This window comes from Myotis nattereri (assembly GCF_964212035.1).
Source record: "Myotis nattereri genome assembly, chromosome: 5".
Taxonomy (NCBI): domain Eukaryota; kingdom Metazoa; phylum Chordata; class Mammalia; order Chiroptera; family Vespertilionidae; genus Myotis; species Myotis nattereri.
The window spans coordinates 86,312,054-86,337,425 of record NC_138080.1 but is presented as its reverse complement, the minus strand read 5'-3'; the positions used below and the strand labels follow the sequence as shown (position 1 = coordinate 86,337,425).

General features: G+C 37.9%; 1 protein-coding gene across 3 annotated transcripts in view; it reads right to left on the bottom strand.

Annotated features, from left to right (window-relative positions):
- Positions 1-25,372, bottom strand: part of RBM27 (RNA binding motif protein 27) — a 66,807-nt gene that overhangs the window by 6,706 nt on the left and 34,729 nt on the right. For 2 of the 3 annotated variants that reach the window (XM_081091195.1, XM_081091196.1), the window contains exons 9-19: positions 24,239-24,403; positions 22,019-22,168; positions 18,385-18,529; positions 17,579-17,732; positions 15,302-15,580; positions 13,190-13,330; positions 7,271-7,390; positions 6,066-6,140; positions 5,762-5,926; positions 3,503-3,607; positions 3,184-3,375 (exon numbers count right to left, since the gene is read on the bottom strand). In XM_081091195.1, coding sequence (XP_080947321.1) covers positions 3,184-3,375; positions 3,503-3,607; positions 5,762-5,926; positions 6,066-6,140; positions 7,271-7,390; positions 13,190-13,330; positions 15,302-15,580; positions 17,579-17,732; positions 18,385-18,529; positions 22,019-22,168; positions 24,239-24,403 — 1,691 coding nt within the window. The remainder of the gene's footprint in view (positions 1-3,183; positions 3,376-3,502; positions 3,608-5,761; positions 5,927-6,065; positions 6,141-7,270; positions 7,391-13,189; positions 13,331-15,301; positions 15,581-17,578; positions 17,733-18,384; positions 18,530-22,018; positions 22,169-24,238; positions 24,404-25,372) is intronic. The other variant, XM_081091197.1, reaches the window with a different exon arrangement.

Below are 25,372 nucleotides of genomic sequence, written 5' to 3'. Positions count from 1 at the left end.
ACTATATGCCCAAGTCTGTTACTAGGGTAAATATGCTACTAGTACTTAAGACTGTCTGATAAGCACTTTACCAAAAACAAAAAAAAAACAATAAAATGCCATCAAAACCAATGTCAGTGTCTCCTTGAAGTTACCTCATCTGCCTCAGCTTTGTTTGCTCTCTCCCCAAATGCCTGGTATTTCCCCTTTCCACAAACCAAATGCCATGTGTCAGACTTATCAAATGCATTTATCTAAAAACTGGTTATCATTAGATGATCTAGAATGATTCTACTTATGAGAAGGAAAGAGATCCACATGAGCATGACTTCTGGGTTAAAACTTAAACATCTAGCCCTAGCTGGTAGACAATAAACAAAAGAAAGGCTATGCAAGGGACTGAGGTGCCAACATGGGGTCAGCTGAAGAAGTTAACAACTGAGGCCCAACAGATGGTAGAAAAGCAAGAAGTGGAAGCTACTCTCTCAGCCAAGTCCGAGGTCTCTGAGCAAATCAGCAAAAGAAACTTTCATTTAGCAGAAATTCACTTATTTCGTCAAATGGAAAGACTTACAGGAGCCTGGAAGGGACCTGGTGTACTTTTAACCTGGGGGAGAGGAGGTGCATGTATATTTCCACAGGATGCAGACTCACCTGTGTGGATTCCAGACGGTCTAATCCGACCTTATGTCACACCACCCTCCGTCTCCGCCTCATCCTCCTCCTCCCCGGTATTAACCATATAGGCCGACCCAGAGGGCACAGCTGACTCCTCCCCAGACACCGACACCACCATCAAGCACGGCCCTGATGGACCTTTTGATGTAGCCCTTCAACTCGCTGACGCTTCGGGAAGCCCATCACCAATGATGCCGCCCGTAGCCAGATCAACAAGGACAACCAAACCCCCTACTTGAGGAGAGCTGAAATCCCTTGACTGAAGAGGCCAGCAACCTTCTACAGGAACAAGGCTCCTTGTGCACTCCATTCACTATATTTATAGCTATGCTCGCTATCACTGCTTGTCAGTCTTCTTCCGAGTCTTAAACAACCCAATCCGAGAGGTGGCCGCTGATTTACATGTGCTATCATTTAAAAAATAAAAAAGGGGGAACTTGCAGGGAGCCGGTCCATCCTTGCTGCTTGACACAGTCGCTGCAGGGAAGAAACATCTGCACAGCATGTTTCAAGGGACCTGGCGTATATGGCATACTGTTCTTAATATGTTTGCTCACCTTCTTGGCGCTATGTGTTTTAACCGAGGTCACCTCTCCAAGAAAGGTTGTTTCCCCAGGTAGGGATTTTCCCCTGAAGTTAGGGAGGGAATAAAACCCCTTAACTAAGTGCCAGGCGGGTAGTTAATCACTTTAGCTATGAACAATCACAATTAAGCTACATAATCTTTACTCCCTGGAATGGAGATAAGAAATGCCCTAACCTTTGGAATAGAGATTGATAGGATTGGAATCAACTGGTATAAATACAGATATAACAAGACAATAAACACCAGAACTTCACTGGAGATCCTGACCAGAACTTGGCTAGAGATCCTGGCTAGGCTGCTGATCAACTGAACGCTGTCTCTGTGTCATTCCTTCTTCGCCGACTCCGTCCACACCTTTGGGGACCCCTGGACCTTCTGGGGTTGGACCCCAGCAGCTCAGTGGATAGAATATCGGCCTGCAGACTGAAAGGTCCTAGGTTCGATTCCTGTCAAGGGCACATGTCCCAGTGGGGGCATGCAGGAGGCAGCTGATCAATGATTCTCTCTCATTATTGATGTCTCTATATCTCTCTCCCTCTCCTTTCCTCTCTGAAATCAATTAAAATACACACACACATACACACACACCCCAAAACAAAACAACTTAAATATCTACATATTGCCTCCAGTGACCCTCGGGACAGAGCATGTAGCTTCCTACAATTACCTACTTTTTATAACTGAACTTTCTACACAGACAAATTTATAAAAATTCTGCTTTATATCACCCAGTATCACCTCACCAGAGCTGGCATTAGGTCTAAATGCCCAACTTACTTGGCAAGGAGGCTTTAATTTTATCTACTCAACATTAAAAGACAAAAATTAACATTTACCCAGGTTCGATACCTTGCCCAAGTATAGTGCTCCAAATATTATCTTCTTTATTTCTCAAAGAAGCCACTTAAAACTAGTCTCCCACTTTAAAAACAAAGAAAATAAGGGGCAGACTAGTGAAAGAACTGGCTCAAGAATGAATAGGCCAGAGCCCAAAGGCTCTAAATTCTGGACACTGTATAACAACCGACAATTTTCTAATAGTGAGGGCAAGACAGGATTATGGGCACCAAACTAATAAGAAACTTTGGAATGAAGTTTTGCTTGTTAAGATTTCCCTCAACATTTTTAGCACTTAATAAAGCTGAACATATTTTCTCTTAAAGTTGTTGTCTGAGGAATAGGGATCCTGATGCTAACCACTGTGCATTTCTATCTTGGTTTTACTACTTATTAACTGTTTGATTTTGGTTAACTTATGTCTAACTTTTAATTTTCCCATCTGTACATACGTGACTTCACATGCATTTTAGTTATTTAAATGAGATCATGTATGCAAATGCTCTAGAACAAATAACAATATTTACTGAAGGAATTAATGAGTTGTTGGAAGGAGAATATACTTGTTGTAATATAGAAACCCATACCTGAAACCTATTATGTTCATGTTGACCAATTTCACCCCAATAAATTTAATAAAAAAAGAGAATATACTGTTTATGTGCCAAATAATAGACATTTACCTGTATCAAACCTCTATTTGCATGTCTTATTTAAAAATAAATTGTTGCATGTGTATACAAAACATAACTAAATATGTCTCTTATCCTAATAAATTCTTCCTTTGACTTTTGCTTCCATCCCAAATTATTTTCACTTATTAACTATCAACAACCGGTAAATCATGCAATAACCCCAAAACAAAAATCAAAGATAGCTCTGGAACAACTTATCACTACACATGCATTTATGAGGAGTATTATGGAGTTACAGAACATGAGTTTCTTCTTGACCTTCAAATATATTAATGAAAATTTGCTAATACCCATGTTTTTACAACTTCTTTTCTAATCTATAAAACATTTGGCATTTATACAGAATGCAGCCAGGAAATGCTGAATACAGTGTTTTCAGAGTTTGTTTTTGCTACTTTAAAAACTTACTGAGAAATGCTGAAGTAAATCATCTTTTTCCTCTTCAATGAGTCCCCCAACTGATAGTGCTTTGGGCCGGTGGTCCACCACCATGTGATTTAGTGAGCCCCTTCCTCTTCCTCCACGACCTCGGCCTCTTCCTCGACCTTGAGAGGACATGGTCTTTCCACGACCCACTGGTAAGATACCTAATCGTGCAGCCTGAATAACAACAACCAAAGGTAGAATAAAATACACAGTTAGATTAAACCTGGGAAAATAGAAAAAGAGAAAACTATTTTTTTGAGATGTTAAATGTAGTGAGTCAGTAACATCTCTTTAATCTCACCTCAACCTGTAACTGACTGAGCTTTTTCCGTAACTCTGTTGTGTCTTCTCCTGAGGACAGCCTCTTGTGAAGGTCCAGTTCAGTATCTAATAGTTCTTTTTGGGCCTTTGGAAAAATTAAGAGTAAAAGTGCATTTTTTAGATTACTTCCAAGATCTTATTCAGAATATTATACTTACAGAATGACACACATCTCTTTTGGGAAAATGAGAGTGAGAGGATGCAATATACATGGGTGTTTTAGAGAAAGTAATTTAATGGATATAATACTAACATGTACAGAGCATAGTGGTATCAGTAAAAACAATAAAGAGTATTACTGCTTAAAATGGCCTAAAACTCAGATTTTGAAAAGTCATCTGAGATGAGAATAATTTTCACATAATAAAATACAATAGGGCAAATTATATAGTAAAAATTCATTCATAGTACAAACGTAACAGTTACATAACTGCTTTCAGATATGAATCCTATAACTATTGCCACTCTTTTTTGGGGAGGTGGGGGGGAAAGAGACAATAATCAGTCTTTAGGTAAGTGACTGTGAGAAATTATTTTTCTCCTATATATATATTCTCTTTAATTTTCAAAATGTGCCCATGTTCTTTCTATAACTGGGGGAAATTTCCATAAAAATATTTTTATTATATTTTTTAAAAGCAATCTTAGTAAAACACTTTACTTTCATATAATAATTTCAAATGTAATATTGTACATAAAAACTTGTGTTATATATACATATAAATGTATACATATATGACAAATTTATTCCGTATCAAATTTATTCATTCATCTACTGATGGACACTTAGGCTGCTTCCAAATCTTGTCTATTGTAAATAATGCTACAATGAACATAGAGATGCATATATTCTTTCAAATTAGTGTTTCGCTTTCTTTGGATATATTCCCAGAGTGGAATTGCTGGGTCATAGGCATTTATATTTTTAATATTTTGAGGTAACTCCATACTGTTTTTTGATTGGAGCATTAAGAAATTTACATTTAAAGTAATTATTGATAGGTACATATTTATTGCCATTTCATTCTTTTAACTATGTTCCTCTTTTTCTTCCTTCCCCTCCCCTCTCCTCCTCCTCCTCCTCAAAGCGCTAAAAATTAAATCCCACTACAAAGCTGAGGTATAATGGAAGCACTGTGTAAAGCAAGTATTCACCTATGATAAAAAAAGAACACAAAACAAAACAAAAAATTAACAAAATTAGACTTCAATGGATCTAGAGCGGGGTCCTCAAACTTTTTAAACAGAGGGCCAGTTCACTGTCCCTCAGACCGTTGGAGGGCCAGACTATAGTTTAAAAAAAAAACTATGAATAAATTCGTATGCACACAGCGGCGGCAAAAACACCCAGCGGGCTGGATAAATGTTTTCCGCGGGCCGCAGTTTGAGGACCCCTGATCTAGAGCTTCCAATTATTCTTTCCAATAAAATGCCACATTTTTGCCCTTACTAAAGCAAATGAATAAGAGCAATGGTTTTATTACAACACTATTATAAAATTATAAAAAAAATTTGCTGAGCCCTGACCGGTTTGGATCAGTGGATAGAGCGTTGGCCTGCGGACCCAAAGGTCCCGGGTTCGATTCCAGTCAAGGGCAGGTACCTTGGTTGCGGGCACATCCCCAGTGGGGAGTGTGCAGGAGGCAGCTGATTGATGTTTCTTTTTCATCGATGTTTCTAACTCCCTATCCCTCTCCCTTCCTTTCTGTAAAAAATCAGTGAAATATATTTTTTTTAAAAATTGCTGAAATAGGAAGTAACCTCTTTGCTTGCCATCACTTTAGTAGTTTCATGTTCAGCAGAGAGAACCAAAAATTTCAACTGAAAAAACACACCTTTATTTACCTCTTTCAAAGACAGTACATGTAGTATCTATAGAAATATTTTTTAAACTTGTTACTATAATTGTCTCCCCATTAGACTATTAGCCACCTAAGGGTTGCACTGTACTTTCAAAGTACCAAACATGTAACAGATATTCAATAACCCTATGTTGAATAAAAAATGCAAAAAGCCCAGCTAGTGTGGCTCTGTGGTTGAGCATTGACCTATGAATTAGGAGGTCACAGTTCAATTCCCGGTCAGAGCACAAGCCCACATTGCAGGCTCCGTCCCCAGTGGGGTGTGTGCAGGGGGCAGCCAATCAAATGATTCTCTCTCATCAATGATGTTTCTATCTCTCTCTCCCTCTCCCTCTCTCTGAAATCAATAAAAAATATAAAAAAATACAAACAGATACCTCTGTTTTGGTCTTCATTTTCGATGGTGTGGAGACTGCAGAAGATGTTTTTAATTCATCTTTCAGTTGTGAGATCTTTTCACCAAGCTCTTTCAAAGTCTTCATTATATTTGCTCTCTCTTCTGGTTTCATGTTTTTGTTTTTTTCTAGCTTGGATATTAGCATCTATGAAACAAACAGGAAAGAGTAAAACTATGCTTAGTAAAGTGTAATATAAAAATAACCTTAAAATATTTACCATTAGGAGTATCTTTTTAAAATCCATTTTATATTCCAATAGGCAAATAATGAGCTCTTGTCTTACCTTCTGGCATTCTATTTGTTTTTCTAACACTTCTTGCCTTTTTTTCCTCATATCTTGTTGTAGCTTCATTGCTTCCTATATGAATAGGTAAAGAAAAAATTAATAATAGATAACAAAATTTGCCAATGATACATAAGGCTACTTTATTCTCAATTCATTTTTTCTGGGCCATCCCTACATTTTCCTCCTGGTCAAAAAATGGCTGAAAACCAGAGATAAAACCTTCAACTATATTGTCCGAACACTTTCAATATAAAAACCTTTACATTTGCCCTGACCAGTATGGCTCAATGGATAGAGCGTCAGCCTGCAGGCTGAAGGGTCCCAGGTTCGATTCTGGTCAAGGGCATGTACCTCAGTTGTGGGCACATCCCCAGGAGGGGGTGTGCAGGAGGCAGCTGACTGATGTTTCTAACTCTCTATCCCTCTCCCTTCCTCTCTGAAATCAATAAAGATATATTAAAAAAAAAACACAACCTTTTACATTTATAATTGTACTTTAAAAAGTATTTAAAATACTAAACATTAGTTAGCCGTATCTATGAGGTTCCTTCATTTGAATGACCTAAATGTAACTCTGAGGAAAAATAAGAAGTGTTTTCATTTGCCAATATCATAAGCCAAATCCTTATTTTTAAAGTTTAAAAATGTGAGATGAGCTACAGGTTAGAAACAATAGCAAAATATAATGTTTTTGCCAGGAAAATGTTGCTTCTACTCCTCTGTTAATTAAATATCAAATTATGCTGAGTTAATATATGTAAATATTTTATTTGAAAAACTGTTTATATCTAAGATGATATGAAACTCAGAACTGAATCATCTGAATAATAGCTACATAAAAGTTATATTTTATGTGAAATATTATCTAACTTGAAAAGTCAGAAAGAACAAAAAGTAAATAATGAAATGAAATGTCTGCTTCTAGCCCTTGGAGAATGAAAAAAATTTTACAGCTTGGTGTTGTTTACTTTTGCACAGAAGAAAGTCTTCCCTTGTGCTTGATGTAGCCACCGAAAGGCAATTGCTAAACATTTTCTCTGTTTGTTTTCCTTTAGTTCAAGTGTACACTGCATCCAGCAGCAGCTAAACAAACATGACGATGGAGTTCCATAACAACATCAACAGTCAAAGGTGTTAACATAATCACTTAAGAACTCAGTGGGACCTTTCCTCTTTAACAAAAGAAGAATCAAAGCTGTTACCTGCTTCTTTTTAAGAACTTCTTGAACATCATGAGGTTTTGACCCTGAACAAAGTTTTGAAGGAGTCTTTAAATTTGAAGAGCTGTAAATCATTTTTGGATGGCCTGGAGGTGAAAATATCTGTGAAACACAAACATGATTAAATTAAATTTTAGAAATAACTCAGTCATTTTTTATAAAGATGAATATATTTCTTTTTGGGGGGAGTTAAAGTTTATATTTTACATTTAAAAATGACATTTGTAAAACTAGTTCTTTATACATAAATTTAACTGGCACTCGAATAAAATAACAAAAACTGATGTTTAGCAATAATGTTGTGTTTCCGAATGCAATCACCTTTTTTCTCTCTTTTAAATTGAGATAAAGAACTACAAGCCCTGCCGAAACCGGTTTGGCTCAGTGGATAGAGCGTCGGCCTGTGGACTGAAAGGTCCCAGGTTCGATTCCGGTCAAGGGCATGTACCTGGGTTGCGGGCATATCCCCAGTAGGAGATGTGCAGGAGGCAGCTGATCGATGTTTCTCTCTCATCGATGTTTCTAACTCTCTATCTCTCTCCCTTCCTCTCTGTAAAATATCAATAAAATATATTTTTTTTTAAAAAAAAGAACTACAAGCCCTAACATCTAGCAGCTGGCCTGCCACTCACAACTAGGTCCTCCATATTGAACATAAACAATTTCACAGAATATCAGCCTCAGATATGGCCACTCTTGTGGTCATGACGGATTATGACAATAACAAGATCACCCCATAATGCTATCCAAACCATTAAAATGACTAACCATCTCTCTGTCCTGGCCAACAGAAATGACTACAGCTTTACCAATTACATTCCTCATTCTAGTCTTCCTTCCTTCTAGCTAGGCTTATTAAAATATCTGATAATAGAATTACTCCTGTTTTCTTAAATCCTGCCCCAAATAATCTAACACAGCCTAAACCTAAAAGAAGTCCTTTCTAACACCCTTCAACTGATGTGCCCTATGGTTTCATTGCTTACCTTCCCTGACTGAATAAACTCAATTTGTTCAACCATGTATTCCTGGTGGTGTTTAGCTAAAGGGTACCACATGGGAAGTGCCAAATAAGAACCCAGGTTTCTAATAACTGTAATTCTAAGAATTAAGGTACTTTGTAATCATAATATTAATGCTATATTTAACCAAATGCTATATGAGTTTACAATCAAACGTAAGACAAGTAGTTAGCTCAATGATCTGACTTTACAAGCAAAGTGGTAGCCATCTTTACTATGCTAGTTTTGGTATTTAGATACCTTTCCTCTTCTGAAGATGACTTTCCAGTTAAACTTCCCCTCTTTAAGACACAGCAAAGCTAGCTACATGTTACACTACAATCTCTAAGGCTCAAGCCTTTGTTAACACACTTCACTGTTTCCTTTATTTCTAAATTAACTGAATACATGATATAAGGGACGCAGGATATAATAATTAAAAATTCATGGAAAATTCAATCTTGTAAATACATTATATATCCAAATACAAAACTACTCTCAATCATACAATACTTATTTATCCTCAAAATTAAGCTACGTTAACTACACAGGAAAGTATCTCAAGTAGTTAGAAACCCTTCACAGCTGATATTCATGTTACTATCATTTATTAAAACAAAAATGACAATACTTAAAATTTATAGAGCACTTGTTGTGTGATAAGCACTTTCCCTTCATGTTTTAAAAGAAATTTTTTTCATCTCCATAGCAAATGAGTTTATTGAAAAACTGAGTGATCTAATCCAGTCAATAAAAAGGCAGGGTAAGTCAGGGCTATCTAACTATAATTGCTTGTGTGTTTTTTCCTATTTTTCCATAAAGGAATTTTTTGAAACAGACAAAAATATAGTTATATAAAAAACTTGATATATCCATCACCAACAGCAACAATTATCAATATATAAAATAACATTGTTTTGCCGGAACCGGTTTGGCTCAGTGGATAGAGCGTCGGCCTGCGGACTGAGGGGTCCCGGGTTCGATTCCGGTCGGGGGCATGTACCTGGGTTGCGGGCACATCCCCAGTGGGAGATGTGCAAGAGGCAGCTGATTGATGTTTCTCTCTCATTGATGTTTCTAACTCTCTATCTCTCTCCCTTCCTCTCTGTAAAAAATCAATAAAATATATTTTTTAAAAAAAACTATTCACACTTTATAAAAAAAAATATAACACTGTTTTATTTAAATCCCCAACTATATCTTTATACCAAATACATAATTTTACATATAAATATATCTCTAAAAAGACTTTTAAAACATAACCATAACATCATCACACTTGCAAGTGAAGAGTAATTCTTTAATCTCATTAAATATTCACATCTCCAGATTGCATCATAATTTTCTAAATATTTTTCTCATTAGAACTGGGATCTATTAAAATCCATACAGTATAATTGGATACATGTTTTTAAAGTCGCCTTTAATTCTGTTCCCTCTCCTTCTTTTCCTTTAAAATTACTTGTCAAAGAAACCAGGTCACTGATCCTCTAGTATTCACCAGAGTATGGTGCCCTTAACTGTTCTGCTGACCTCTAAATTTAAAAAATTGATGAGGAGATATAGAGCTTTTATGATATTTTTTTCATTTTTGACAGGATTCTAATAATCTTGGACACTTCCTCACTTTCTGGTTTGACAAAATAGTCCAGGGTCATCTGAAACATTGCCCGCCCCAGATTTTGGAGATAGCCATTTCCCTGGCTCCTTTGGGTGCTGGTGGTTGGGGATGAGGGCCATTACCATTGGGCTGGTCCTTGTTCCTAGACTTTTTCAGTGAATAAAGTTAGGAAAATGCTTTGGAGGTTTTTTTGCTTGCTTATATGTTTTTTAAGATAAAATACTATCTGAATTTATAATAATTCTTTCAATTCAAATGCAAGAAGACTAGTGTTTTGACTATCTTATCCATCTTACATCTCTCTTTTCAACCACAATGAAATCAGCTGTCAATGACACCAATATAATTCCTCATTTGATTTATCCTACAATACTTACAAACCAGTTTCAGAATACCAAGAGAGCCAACAATATGATTACTGAGCTTTTATAAATTGCTTTGCCCTCCTTAGAAATATATAGTCAAATAACTGTGTTTTGGAGTACTCTCTATGCAGACATGCTAATTCATTTCTCTTTTTAATTTTCAGGGGTTACTTTCGTTTCATTTTATTTTATAATTACATGTAGCATTTATTTATTTATTTTAAACGTATTTTTTATTGACTTCAGAGAGGAAGGGAGAGGAAGAGAGAGATAAAACATCAATGATGACAAAGAATCATTGATCGGCTGCCTCCTGCACGCCCCCTACTGGGGATCGAGCCCGCAACCTGGGCATGTGCCATTGACCAGAATCGAACTTGGGACCCTCCAGTCTGCAGGCCGACACTCTATCCACTGAGCCAAACCAGCTAGGGCTACATGTAGCATTTAAGTGGTTCTATGACAAATCTACAAAACAAGACATACTCAAAGTTGTCTACTTTGTTCCCTCCTTCTCATAGCTACAAGATTTAAATTACATGAATTTTTTTGTTTTCACTATTACAAACAACTACTTACATGTGTCCATCACACCTTTCTTATACCAACAGTGGCTGACTATACATTTTTGTTTCATTTTGTCTTTTTAACTTAATACAGCCTAATTATCACATGGTATATATTCCTCATTCCTTTGTAAAATTGCATATATACTATTGTGTAGATGTACTACATATTAAGTAATCAGTACCTTACTGATGAACATTTGGGTTATTTCCAGTCTTTTGATATTATACTATATAGTCTATAGGTCTTAGTTTGACTAGCATACCTTTGGCATAGATTCTTAGAAGGAAGATAACAGGTTTAGAATAAATTAATACATAATTTTGCCAGATACTGCCAAATTTACTTTTGGGAGGGCTGTACCATTTAGCCTTTCTATCAGCATCTAAATCTCAGATCCTTTTGGAAATTATCCTTGTTTGCTATGTAATTTTTTAAATGGATCAAATTCTCTGTTTTCTATATGGCTATCCAGTTAGCCCAACACCACTCTGATAAAGTCCGTATTTCCCCACTGATCTGAGATACTGTGTTGGCAAATACATTCTTATGTGCAACTGAGCCTATTTTTCAATCTTCTATTCTGTTGCACTGGTCTGTCTCTCATGTGCCAAAATCAAATTGCATTAGTTATAAAGACTTCAAAGCACTTTTTAATGTCTAGTAGAGCTAGCTGGCCCCTCTGGTTCTTTTTCAGAGTTTTCCTAACTCTTTGAAATAATCACCACGCTGGAGAGCCAGTGTTTATAGATATCTATACTAGGGGCCCAGTGCACAAAATTCATTGGGGGGGGGGGTCCCCTCAGCCCAGCCTGCACCCTCTCCAATCCAGGACACCTTGGGGGATGTCCAGACATCCCTCTCACAATCCTGAACCACTGGCTCCTAACTGCTCACCTGCCTGCCTGCCTAGTTGCCTCTAACTGCCCTCCCGTGCCGGCCTGATCACCCCTCACTGCCTCTGCATGCTGGCCTGATCGCCCCCTAACTGGCCCCCGCTGCCAGTCAGGTCAACACCAACTGCCCGCTCTCTGCCAGCCTGGTCACTCTTAACTGCCCCCCCCCCCCAGCCTTGTCACCCCCAACTGCCCCCTCTGCTGGTCTGGTCACCCCTAACTGCCTCCCCTGCCGGCCTGGTGGCCCCCAACTGCCCTCACCAGCCTAGTCACCCCTCACTGCCCCCCCCCCCCCGCCAGCCTAATCACCCGCAACTGCCCCCCTGCTGGCCTGGTCGCCTCTTACTGCCCCCCTCTGCCAGCCTGGTCGGCCCCAACTGACCCCCCTGCTTGCCTGGTCGCCCTCAACTGCCCCCCTGCCGCCGGCCTGGTCACCCCTCAGGACCCCCACCAGCCTGGTCGCCCCACACAGCCTGCTTGTTCAGTTGTTTGGTCATCCCTCACTAACCCCCTTGAAGGCCTGGTTGTAGGCAGCCATCTTTGTGAGGGTGTGAGGGTTAATTTGCCTATTTCCTCTTTATTATATAGGATTATTACATAGGACTAGAGGCCCAGTGCACAAAAATTTGTGCACTCAGGGGGGTCTCTCAGCCCAGCCTGTGCCCTCTCAGTTTGGGAGCCCTCAGGGGATGTCCACTTGCCGGCTTAGGCCCGGTCCCCAGGGAATTGGACCTAAGCTGGCAGTCAGATATCCCTATGGCAGCCCAGGAGCCCTCGGGGGATGTCCACCTGCCAGCTTAGGCCCATTCCCTGTGAGGAGCAGGCCTAAGCTGCAGTTGGACATCCTTAGTGCTTCCGAGGGGGAGGGGAAGGCTCTCACCACCACATTGCACTTGCAGCCGTCAGCCCGGCTTGTGGCTGAGCTTAGCTCCCCTATGGGAGCGCACTGACCACCAGGGGTAAGCTCCTACATTGAGTGTCTGCCCCCTGGTGGTCAGTGTGGATCATAGCAACTGGTCATTCCTGGTTGTTTGGCTGTTAGGGTCAATTTGCATATTACCCTTTTATTATATAAGATTCCTAAAAGCAAAAGGTACTATTTAAAATAAATTTTAATATTTGACTTTTAATTATAACAGAATCTCCTTTACTATGTTCTTCATTGTATTAAAGAGAAAAATTATAAAAGATATGAACTAACAAAGACATCTACCTATTAATAACTATCTAAAATTACCAAATTCCTATTTAGCTTTGAATAGAAAAAAATTTTAACTAGCAAATTTCTAGCTCCATCATGAAAATTAGGGAACTATATCTGCCACACTTACATTAGCTGTCACACTTATCTGAGAAAAACAAGACATTACAAATCTGAATGGTAATCCATTTGTTAATTTCCTTGTTACTGAACAACTCTGAACATATCTGAGGCTCACAGAAACACACACCTGGCAATCATCTCCAGCACCACCTGACTGATTTAACAAGTGTGCTGCATCACTCTGGTTAGCACTTGCGTGTCCAAGACGATGTTTCACAGGAACTTTGTTAAGAACATATGCACCCGGTGTCTGTGGTTTGCTCATCATCTGTATATACAAAATAAACACATATGTATGTGGCAAAAGTTTTTTAAATGCTCAGGAATAATATAAATTTAGGACATTGATTACTTAGGAGAAGAAGGTAAGAAAAAAATGGGAAGGGAAGGTGCTTTAATTATCTGTAAGGTTTTATTTTTTTAAATGAAGTGGCAGATACATCAATGATTGTTATGTTATTATTCATACTTTTTTGGACGTCTTAAATATGTCACAACAAAATACATGCATATATATATGTATACTTGCCGGGAGCCAGTCCATGCTTGCTGTTTCAAGGGACCTGGCATATATGGCATACTGTTCTTAATATGTTTGCTCACCTTCTTGGCACTATGTGTTTTAACCAAGGTCACCTCTCCAAGAAAGGTTGTTTCCCCAGGTAGGGATATTCCCCTGAAGTTAGGGAGGGAATAAAACCTCTTAACTAAGTGCCAGGCGGGTAATTAATCACTTTAACTATGAACAATCATGCTTAAGCTACATAATCTTTACTCCCTGGAATGGAGATAAGAAACGCCCTAACCTTTGGAATAGAGATTGATAGGATTGGAATCAACTGGTATAAATACAGATGTAAGAAGACAGAACTAAGAAGACAGAACTTAGAAGACAGAACCTACACAGAACCTAGAGACAGAAGAACTTCGCTGGAGAGAACATGGCAAGAGATCCTGGACTGAACCTGACTACAGAAATTGGCAAGAGAACCTGACTAGAACCTGGTGACTGAACCTGGCTTGAGAACCTGGACAGAACCTGGCTGGAGAACCTAGCGAGGGAACATGGCTACAGAACCTGGCTGGAGAACCTGGAGAACCTAGCAAGAGAACATGGACACAGAACCTGGCTGGAGATCCTAAGCAGAACCTCTCTGGAGATCCAGACCAGAACTTGGCTAGAGATCCTGGCTGGAGATCCTGGCTAGGCTGCTGATCAACTGAACACTGTCTCCGTGTCCTTCCTTCTTCGCCGACTCTGTCTACGCCTTTGGGAACCCCTGGACCTGCTGGGGTTGGACCCTGGCATATACTCATACAGAGATTCTAATAATTTTTCTATATTATTTTCAATATGTAATGCTTTGACAGACTTAAGCATTTTAATTGACAGTAGTTTACTATAAATAGCGTGTTAGGAACCTCCTTCTTCCCAACTGAGCTGCTCCTTTGCCTCCTTCCCTCCCCGGAGGTTGCCCAACGACGCTACTGTCCGCCTGGAAGGAGGGAAGCTGCAGCCGGTTTCCCAGCCAAGAGTGGTAGCAGGAAAATTCGCTGCCTCCACTGGAAATCAGTATTAAGTGGATGGGCTAGCACAGGCAACAGACATCAGGACTGCAGCAAGTAGGTCCTGCACGTTTAATCATTTAGCTAATCAAGTCAAAAAGTTTCTGTAAGGACCAGATCCACAACCTCTCCAATGGGTAAGAGGCCCGGTGGGGAGCCAGACCCTAAGTGGGGAGCCAATGGGTTAGAGGACTCGTGCACCGGTGGGGTCCCTCAACCTGGCCTATGGGGATCGGACTGAAACCAGCTCTCCAACATCCCCCAAGGAGTCCTGGATTGCAAGAGAGCGGTTCTCAGGTGACGTACTCCGGAATCGGGCTCCCTACTCTCTGGTTCACCCAAGAACCACAGCTGCCAAGTCACCGCAGCTCCTGCGCTGAGCATCTGCCCCCTGATGGTCAGTGCGCATCATAACTACCGGTCGGCTGGTTGAATGGTAGGCTGGTTGCTTAGGCTTTTAAACACAGATTCTTGGGCCCTACACATAGTGATTCTGATTCAACAGATGTGGGGAGGCCTAAGAAATTGCTCCCAGGAGATCAGATGCTGCTGCTGATCTGCAGATCAAATTGAGTGGCTCTGGTATAGAAGACCAAAGGACTGCAAACTGAGGAACACTGATGTATAGGAAGGGACTAGAGGACCTCTAATTCCATGTGAACCAGTAGATTACCTTCTGGATACCTCCATGTACCGTTGCAGTAGAAGACTGCTGATGAAGGTGCTGTGGCAGGTGATGGTGCTGTTGTGACATGTGACTAAGTGTTTGCTGTTGTTGCAGGAGCAGCTGTGCTGGGGACTGTAGTGCTGGTTGCTCATTGTTTTCTCTGTGCCACAGGACTCGAATGAATCGGTTATTTAGAACAGCTTCAGTGCTAGAAATGGCTTTCCTGGCCTCCTCATTGGTAAGATATTGGATAAGGGCTGCTTCTGGATCTCCCTTAAAAGCAACCTGTAAGAAAAAACAAAATCAACAACAAAAAAGATATTAGCAAATAGTTAAATGGAAAGAAATTGATAAATAATTCAGAAGTAGAAAACAGCCTGCTGAATCCATTGTGAATCCTTTGTAAAATAAAGTTCTCTATCCACTAAAAGATGATATGCCCATTTCAAAATTATATGTAGAAGAATGTTAGATTCAATAAATAATCCTACTATTACCTAACCACTGAAGAGATATTAGATTCCTCCATGATATCTCATATCCAAACTAACTCCAGAGATACAATAACAAGCAAACAAAATACCACACAAAGACCCAGAAGAAAAAAGGTAACTGTATAATCTCAGGGTCTGAAAAGCCCTTTTATCCATACCTATAAAAGTAGGATCTATAAAGACAAACAGCAGATTTGACAATGTAAAATTTAAAAACCTGTCAGTCCAAACAAGACATAAACAAAATAAATGACAAATGGAAAAGCTATTTTTAATATATATGACAAGCAAAAGCTTAGAAAAGCATTATAAATGCTTTTGAAAAAAAAAAAAATGGACAAAGACCATGGATAGGTAAATATAAAAGAACTGTAAATGGTCTATATAAATTAGAGTCTACATAGTAATAAAAAGAAGCAAATTATAACAAATAATTTTTCACTTAAATCCATTACAAAAATTTAATGAATCCATATTACAGTGCTTATAAGGTTTTAGAGACTAAATTTGGGAGTATCAATTGGCACAACCCTTTTGGAGAACAATTTGGTAATTCAAATAAAAGGTCTTAAAATTCCCTTTAATTCAGCAATACATCATAAAAAATAATGAAAGATTTATCCACAAGGAGGCTCACCACATTTTTTATATAGAAAAAAATAAATTCCCAACAAGAAGAGCTATACAGAATTATTAAACTATGCCCTCCCCACCTCCAAATTCGTATGTTGAAACCTGAACTTCCATGAGACTATTCAGAAATAAGCTTTAAGGATAGGCTTTTCAGAGGTAATTGAGGTTAAATGAGATCATAAAGGTGGAGCCCTAATCAGAGGAATTAAATGTGTACCAATTTTGTTCTCAGGGGTAAAATTTGCTTAAAAATCTCTCTCTCTCTCTCAAAAAAAATAGTAGTTTGGCTCAATTCTTTGAAATACCAAGTCCCCCAATACAACCACCTTCTTGCTGTTGTTTTTAAATCCTCACCTGAGGATGTGTTTTTATTGATTTTTAGAGAGAAAAACATCGATGTGAGAGAGAAACATCGATCAGCTGCCTCCCAAACACGCCCTGAGCGGGGATAGAACTCACAACCTAGATATGTGCCCTGACTGGGAAATTGAACCCAGTTTATGGGATGATGCTCCAAGCAACCGAGCCACCTGGCCAGAGCTACCTTCATAAACTCAGTTATATAAATTATATTTTTATTTGATGGTAACACCAAGTATCAGGGGTAACTGACTGAAATTCCAACTTAAATAGGCAACCAAGTACCCTCAATTATAGCATAACACCAACCACAAATTCATAAATTCAAATATCTACTAAGCAGACAGCAAAATACAAAAGCTACAATTTGATGTTAGAAAACACACTGCACTGCCTAAAAGTCTCAAGATTAGAACCAGCCTTAACCAATAACTAATTCACCACAATATAAAAGTGAGTCAGTGGACAACATGACAATAGCAGAAATTACCAAGAATCTCACCTACCTAGTTAGAATACTAAAGCAGGCAATAAAGTCATCTGTCCAGAGATAAAACTATAAAAATAGAGTAACTGACCCAGTGACTCTCAGAAGGGGTTGCAGAGAAGAACCAAATCAATTTAAAAGAACAAATTCAGCTTAACAATCCCATCATTAAGTTGGGCATACAGATAGGTAGTGTTAGCACAGATGATAATACTAATCACTGGCTCATTTAAACAAGGTGAGCTGGTAGTAATATTTTCAAAAATGCATTGAATACATGAATTCTGTCATGAACATGGCCACATTTACCTGGATGTTAACAATAGTTCCAAATTTGCTGAAGTGTTCATTGAGCTTGGTAATGTTGTTCAATTCCTGAGGAATTTTCTTGACTTCTAACTTTGTATTCGTATACTGATTCTTTCTTAAGAATCCTGGTTTACTCTGATTATTATTCCCTTGCCTGAAAGAAAAAATGCCATAAAGAATAATGCCCTAGGAAATCTTGGTTAACTAATAAATCTTGGTTAACTCTCTCACCTTATACCTAACCAAGATATATATAAGATTACAAAGAACATAAGGCTACATTTATGAAATGTCTTTAGTAAGCACTTAACACTCTTCATAAAGTACAAAATAATTTTCACATTAATTAAATGGGATTAGAATAGGCAGAGAGAAAGAAGACTGAATGGCCAAAATCACAAAAAGAAAAGGCCCAACTAAGTTTAAAAGTCATGCTAAAAAGATACACCACAACTACCAAGGAATCTAACATTAAAGCAAGAAAAGAATATATTTTTTACAGTGCACTTTTCAACTTCTGCAAAAGTACAGATTTTTTTTCCTTTTTACTCATTTCCAGAGTCTTCATTCTTAATATTGGGTTAGGCCTAGAAATAAGTAGTACAAATTACCAATATCTATTGTAAATATTCTGTTAGCTTTTCAATTTTTAAGACATTCTAAGGATGCCTCGGGGAACCCTAACTTTGACACACACAGTTTGATAATCATTGATTAACGACAATTCTTAATTATACAAATTTACTAATGCAAGCAAAAATAATAAAAGCACCAATTCAATGCTATTAATTAGCAAATTATCTTACTTTCCAAGCCAAGGTTTCTTTGTGAGTGGCCCTTCCAAGCCACCCACAGCTCTTTTCCGGCTATCTGGTTCAAGAACTACTCTGGTTATGTTGCTATTAATTGAAACAGGAACTGGTGGTTCAGTCTGGATGACAATATTAGCAGCTGTTGGAAACAAAAATTAACATTACTGACACTGCATTACATTTAGGGAGATTCAAAATGATTAAAAGCTAAAAAGCACTGTGAATAGCATCCAACTAAGACCACTTCCTTTTCAGAAACACCTAAGCAACAAGAAAAACTTATTATTGCCTTGCCTTCTTTTCCTCTTTTTAAAAAATAATACAATACCTAAGTTAAAAAATAGGCAACCCCAATGTAGCAAATGATTCAGGCAAAAATCATTAATAGATGCAAAAAAAAAAAAAATCAGTGAAAGATGGTTGGAAAACAAGGTATTTATCTGGTGCCAAAGTAGCACTCCATGAATTATTTACTTTACAATGAAGAGATTGAACAATTATCACCTTAGGCAAGCAATCAAACTTAGCACCATAAATACAGTAAAATTATTTGTCTTGTGATGTAATTAAACAAGAAATTCACCTGGGTAGAATATTACTATGGAATTATGATCTTTCTTGTGTGCAATAATAACATTGTGCTTATATAGGACTATGTCATGTCTTATTTTTAGATGAAGCAAAAGTATCACAATCTATGATTTCAAGTGGTTCAAGAAAAAAATGTGCGAGGGAGAAGAGGGTAAAGGGGACCAAATATAGGGTGACAGAAGAAGACTAGACTTTGGATGGTGAGCACACAGTACAATATACAGATGATGTATTATAGAATTATACACTTGAAATTTATATAATGTGTTAACCAATGTCACCTTAATAAATTTAATTTTTTTAAAGAAAAAAATGTGAGGGGAAGGAGAAGGCAGGGAAAGAGAGAACAACAGTGTGTGGGCACACAAGCAAGCATTCCAGCCCAAAGGTGACAAACATTAACAACTGGTGAATCTAAGTGAGGGTATTTAGGTGTTTATTATACTTCATTGATTTTCTATAGGTTTAAAAAAATTTTAACTCAAAAGTTGAAAAAGTGCAAAGCCAGTATTATAAATTAGCACATTTCACTGACAACAGTTAAGATTAAAATACTACAAGAAACTGTCTTTACAACGGATTATCTCTTGGTGGGAAGAGGGTGATAAACAAAAAGGTAACTCAAAACTATGCCTGTTATACTGAGTAGTCTCCCTAACTAGCAATTCCACCAAAATAAAATTAGCAGCAAAGAAAAACATATGTAGGACTGGATGTTGGGGTAAGAATGGGTGTTGCTAGTATGTTCCATCTGTGTGACAGGAAATTATGATGCCGATTAATTCATTTAACATATATTTCTTGAGCATCTGCTGTAGCTCAACCTTGGGTATAAATCAGTGAATAAAATATGATCCCTGCCCTTGGGCTTGTGTTTTCAGAAGATAATGGATGAGAAAGCAACTGTGATGACATGAAGCATTCTAGAATGTGAGATATCATTATGTCTTCCCTAAAATAGTTATCACCACCTGACACTGCCTAATGCTTTTCTTTCTGAAGTGCTTTATAAAAAAGGAAAAAGATATAGCTAGAGATTAAGTTATTGTCCCAGATGACAAAGCAAGCCTCTTGTATAAAAACCACATAACTTTTACACTGAGAGAGATTCATGAATTGCTGTATATAAATGTACAGATACACCATTTGTCAGGCTAATGACAAAGAGGACTTAAAATTTTGAGAATATGCTCTTCTCACTAATTTCTATTATTTGGCAACAATGTATAATTTATAGCACTGAAGGAAGAGCATATTCTTTGGAATTAGATAGATGTGGATTCAAATTCAAATTCTTATTAATAGCTGTGTGACCTGAAATAAGTTCTTTAACCTCTCTAAGCCTGAGAACCTTTATCTATAAAAAGAGAATAAAGACAGTATCTCTTAAGAAGCTGTTGGTAAGATATATGAAATATAATAATACATATAAAAGTATTTGGTTTAGTCAACACAGAACTGTTTAACCTGTAGTGATAATAATGTTATTAGTGGCAGTAAAAAAAAGTTAAGATCAGAATAGGAAAATGTTCACCATATAATTAAAGCAGAAAAATATTGTCAGGTTGGCCCATGGCCAGTCATTAAAATTAAATATTAAAAATCTAACTATAAAAATAAAAAATTAAAATATCATCAAATTCTTCACCCAAACTTTTCTTTTTTTTGAGAGAAGGGGAAAAAAGGTATCATCCTGTACTGAAGGTAAATGCTTGCACTTAATCTTTTGAGGTTTATGACTATGCTTTGTTAAGGTCCTAACATATGCTTATATAATCATAAACACTAAAAATGGCCAAATAATTTTATCATAAGATTTTACGTTGTCAATTGTTACTCGTTTGAAGAACAGCTCTTAATGATACAAAGTAGGCCCTTAAATGATCAGTTCCTGTAGGGCAAGGCACCATGTCATTTCACATTTCTACTAGACGCCCAATGCACGAAATTTGTGCAAGGGTAGGGTCCCTAGGATTGGCCAGAGATCAGGGCTGATCTGTGGGGCAACTGGCAGGGTGATGGGGGGGACCCTCTGGCACCCACCTTGGTGGGCCTGGCACCGCCCACCCCCAGTCACCCTGTCACGGCCAGTTGCCACCCTCTATGGGGCGACTGGCGGGGTGATCAGGGGGACCCTCGCTGACACCCGCCTTAGCTGGCCTGGGGCCTGCGGGCTGGGGGCAGCTCCTGCATTGAGCATCTGCCCCCTGGTGGTCAGTAGGTAGCAACCCATCATTCTGCTGGTCATTCTACAGTTCCATCAATTTGCATATTAGGCTTTTATTATATAGGATGCCTATATCTAGAACAGTGTCTAGTACAGGGGTGGGCAAACTTTTTGACTCGAGGTCCACAATGGGTTCTTTTTTTTTTTTTTTTTAATATATATTTTATTGATTTTTTACAGAGAAGAAGGGAGAGAGATAGAGAGTTAGAAACATCGATGAGAGAGAAACATCGATCAGCTGCCTCCTGCACATCTCCCACTGGGGATGTGCCCGCAACCCTGGTACATGCCCTTGACCGGAATCGAACCTGGGACCTTTCAGTCTGCAGGCCGACGCTCTATCCACTGAGCCAAACCGATTTCGGCCACAATGGGTTCTTAAACTGGACCGGAGGGCCGGAACAAAAGCATGGATGGAGTGTTTGTGTGAACTAATATAAATTCAAAGTAAACATCATTACATAAAAGGGTACGGTCTTTTTTTTTTAGTTTTATTCATTTCAAACGGGCCAAATCCGGCCCACGGGCCGTAGTTTGCCCACGCTGGTCTAGTATATAGCTAAACAGCCTCAAGTCCTACAAAAAAGCTATTAAATTCCATTAGTATTATTTTTACTTAAAAATACTTTCTGATTATAGCTTTAAAATAAATTTTGGAGATAAAGTTATTCAAATACATTTATTTTAGGTGACTAAATAGCACCCTTCAGAGATAGTGTGTAAATACTTTTAGACTTCAGTGAGGGAAGAAATGCTATACCCAACTCTTGCATAACACGTAGCATCAGGAAACATTCAAGGTGCTCTCACCTCTTGGATTTGCATCCATATCTCCAGATGTTAGGCCAATCAGGTTTGGGCGCTGTGTCTGTGTTCTCGAAAAGAACTGTCTGTACTGAGATCTACCGGAACTGGTAATACTAGGAGCTTCTGGATTATAACCATCTGGTTCATATGTATCTGAGGAAAAAACCAACAACAAAACACAGAACAAATCAGAGAGCATTTAAATAATCTCTCATTACTATAAAATAACTGCCAAAAATAAATTTTCTTCTATTAATAGATCAATCCATATGTATTTCTCTTTGAGTTACAGTATATAGACACACCTATTGGAAGGGAAAGAAATAAAAGTGCTTTGTCACAAAAGCGCTTCGTCATAAAACAGACACATAAATCTGTTCTTTCACAAAAATTTTTTTTTAAATGTTTTTCTTGATTTTGAGAAAGAGGAAGGGAGGGGGATAGTGAGATAGAAACATTGGAGAAACAACATTAATCAGCTGCCTTTTGCACAGCCCCTACTGGGGACTGAGCCTGCAACCAGGTCATGTGACCTGACCAGGAACTGAACCAGTGAGCCACACCAGCTGGGCTCATTATTAATTACTGATATATTTCCAGATTCATTTAACTAATCATTTTTATCCTATACATTAACCACCTTATTCAAACTTCAATACACATTTTTAAGAGAAATTTTCACATACATGGAACACCATATATAAAAGATTAGATGAGTTGCCTCTGTTACTATGTCTCACCAATTTCTAGGTACTCTTTTAATTAGGAGGGGAAAAAACAGATTGATTACGTTATCTGCACTTTACACTAGAGAGATAATAGCTGGCTTCATACATAATGCAAATTTCAAATGTTTTATTTCAAAAAGCTAATAAATAAATTTTATATTTATCAATGTAATCATTATCTTACTACCACCCATCCCATCAATGACACTTTATCATGTCCCTTTTGTTTTCTCTACAACTAAAATTTTAACTTTTTAAATTCTTATGATAAGTAACTATTTTGTTGGTGTTATTACTGAATGTATTGGTCTCCAAATGATATATATCCTCTTTCATCCTACATAAAATGAAAGGATTAAGACTGAGTGAAGATAGTGATTTTTGCAATTGTGATTTAGAAGTCCTTGCGTCTCTTTTTTTTCCTTAACGAAAATATTCTTTATGTAATTCATATTAAATTTCAGCTACAAGATCTTTATTATTGACCAATCAGTTCTATGATTCAGAGCATAAGATCATCAAATTATGATAAAAAAGTTTTCAGTGCCCTGGCTGGTTTTGCTCAGTGGATAGAGCGTCAGTCTATGGACTGAAGGGTCCCAGGTTCGAGTCCCAGTCAGAGCACATGCCTGGGTTGTGGGTTCAATCCCCAGTAGGGGGCATGCAGGAGGCAGCCGATCCATGATTCTCTCTCATCATTGATGTTTCTATTTCTCTCCCTTTCTCTCTGAAATCAATAAAAATATTTTTTTAAAAAGAAAAGAAACTTTAAAAAGTTTTCAGTTACCACTTGGTTCTCTTAACAGAAAATTTGCAGTTAAGGCTGCAGAAAGTTAAAGAAGGTACATAATCAAATGACCTTGTTCTACAGTTCCTGGCAATACACAAAACTCAAGAAACTTAAGAGTCCTTTAGTTAATTATAATGAACTAAATAAAGACAAGGTGAGAAATTAAAAACTTCATCAGATACCCACAAAGCATTCCATATGTCTTCAAAATATACATGAAATAGGAGAAAAGTTTTCAAAAAATCACTACATTATACAGCCAGTCCATACAACAAGGGGTGGGGGGAAACATGTTTGTCCACAATCAGCAAGAAACCATATGTTTTTGTTTTGTTTTAAAGAAAAATTAACCTAGTTTTTCTTGTAATGTATAACTGGCTAGAAAACATACAAATATATATTCTCTTCCTATCTAATCAGATTAGAAACTAGTTTAAGGAACAAGCATGACTTTTGTTACCAAAGCAATGAAAGTAAATACAGAAGACACCAGAGATGATAGATACACAGGAGGCCTAATCATCTAGCAGCCACTAGGGACAAATCAAAGAACAGAAAAAAAAGAAAAAAGAAAAAAAAAAAAACTACCTAAAAGCTTTAATGGGATTTGGGACAGCAGATCAGGATGGCAGGTCATCTCACAGGCTGGCCAGCTTATGGTACAAAAGAGCAAAGAGGTGGGTGGCCGTCTGCAGCAAAGCTTACCTGGGACCAGAGGGGTGGGGCTGGAGACTGAGGTATGGTACCCAATGGAGGATCCCATGAGGTTTCGAGGTGGCACCAAACGAGCTGCCAACAGAGGAGGCGGTGTCCCCAACTGAAGTCGCTCAGATGCAGCAGCACCATGTTCACGAGAGTACATGGGCTGTCCTATAGAGGAAAGAATAGGAGGGCAACTGGATTCGAGTCACAAGCTTCTCTTAGGTAATGATGTACTTCCCAAGACTCGAGCCAAGAACCGAGAAAATACAACAATAGGAACAGTATTTGAGAAAGAGGTGACTGAGATTCTTTCTAACTCAAGAAACAGACATGTAAACTGGTTAGAATGCACTGAGGTATAAAGAAAGGGTAAGAATTAGGTAGTATAACTGCATAATCTTCATCTTTTATAAGCTTAAGTAGAATAACTATGTGCTAATTTTAGCCTAAACTGATCAAACATATCAAGTTATTAGACAAAGGAACCCTGAGCTATTATGTACACAGAGTTTTGCATCCAATGAGACATGTGGTTATAAAGGCTGTCACATTCATTAAAAAACAAAAACAAATACACTCCTCAAACTCATATAATTTCAGGTTGGCACAAAATATACCTCCCATATCTTAGAGCAGGAAAAAAACCCCACAATAATAAAAGAACTTAAAAATATATAAAAAAGACACATAAGTAAAACACATACCCTTGCAGAGAAAAAGAAATGTTCAAAAGAAAAAATTAAGACAGTGCAAATTTGTTATCCCATGAGCAGGCGGATAACAAATATAGAGTAAGGGAAAAAAGGACAAACTCCCAGATAAACAGATAAGCCACTACATATGAAATTATTTCAATATTAAGAACCACTTTATGAAAGAAGCACACTTAGAATATATATATGGATGCGAGAATGTCAGACGCAATGAAGCCAAATTTTTTAGAACAAGATGAAAAAAGACAAGGTATCGAGGAACAAAACCTCCCTTTGGCTGGTCATTTAACAGTATCTTTTTCACAGACTACCACATGTAAGACCTATTTCTAGGACTTAGTAATTTATATCTAAAATCAGGCATTCACTATGTGACACAAGACAAAATAAAGTGAATTTAGAATCTTTTAAAACACCCGATGAA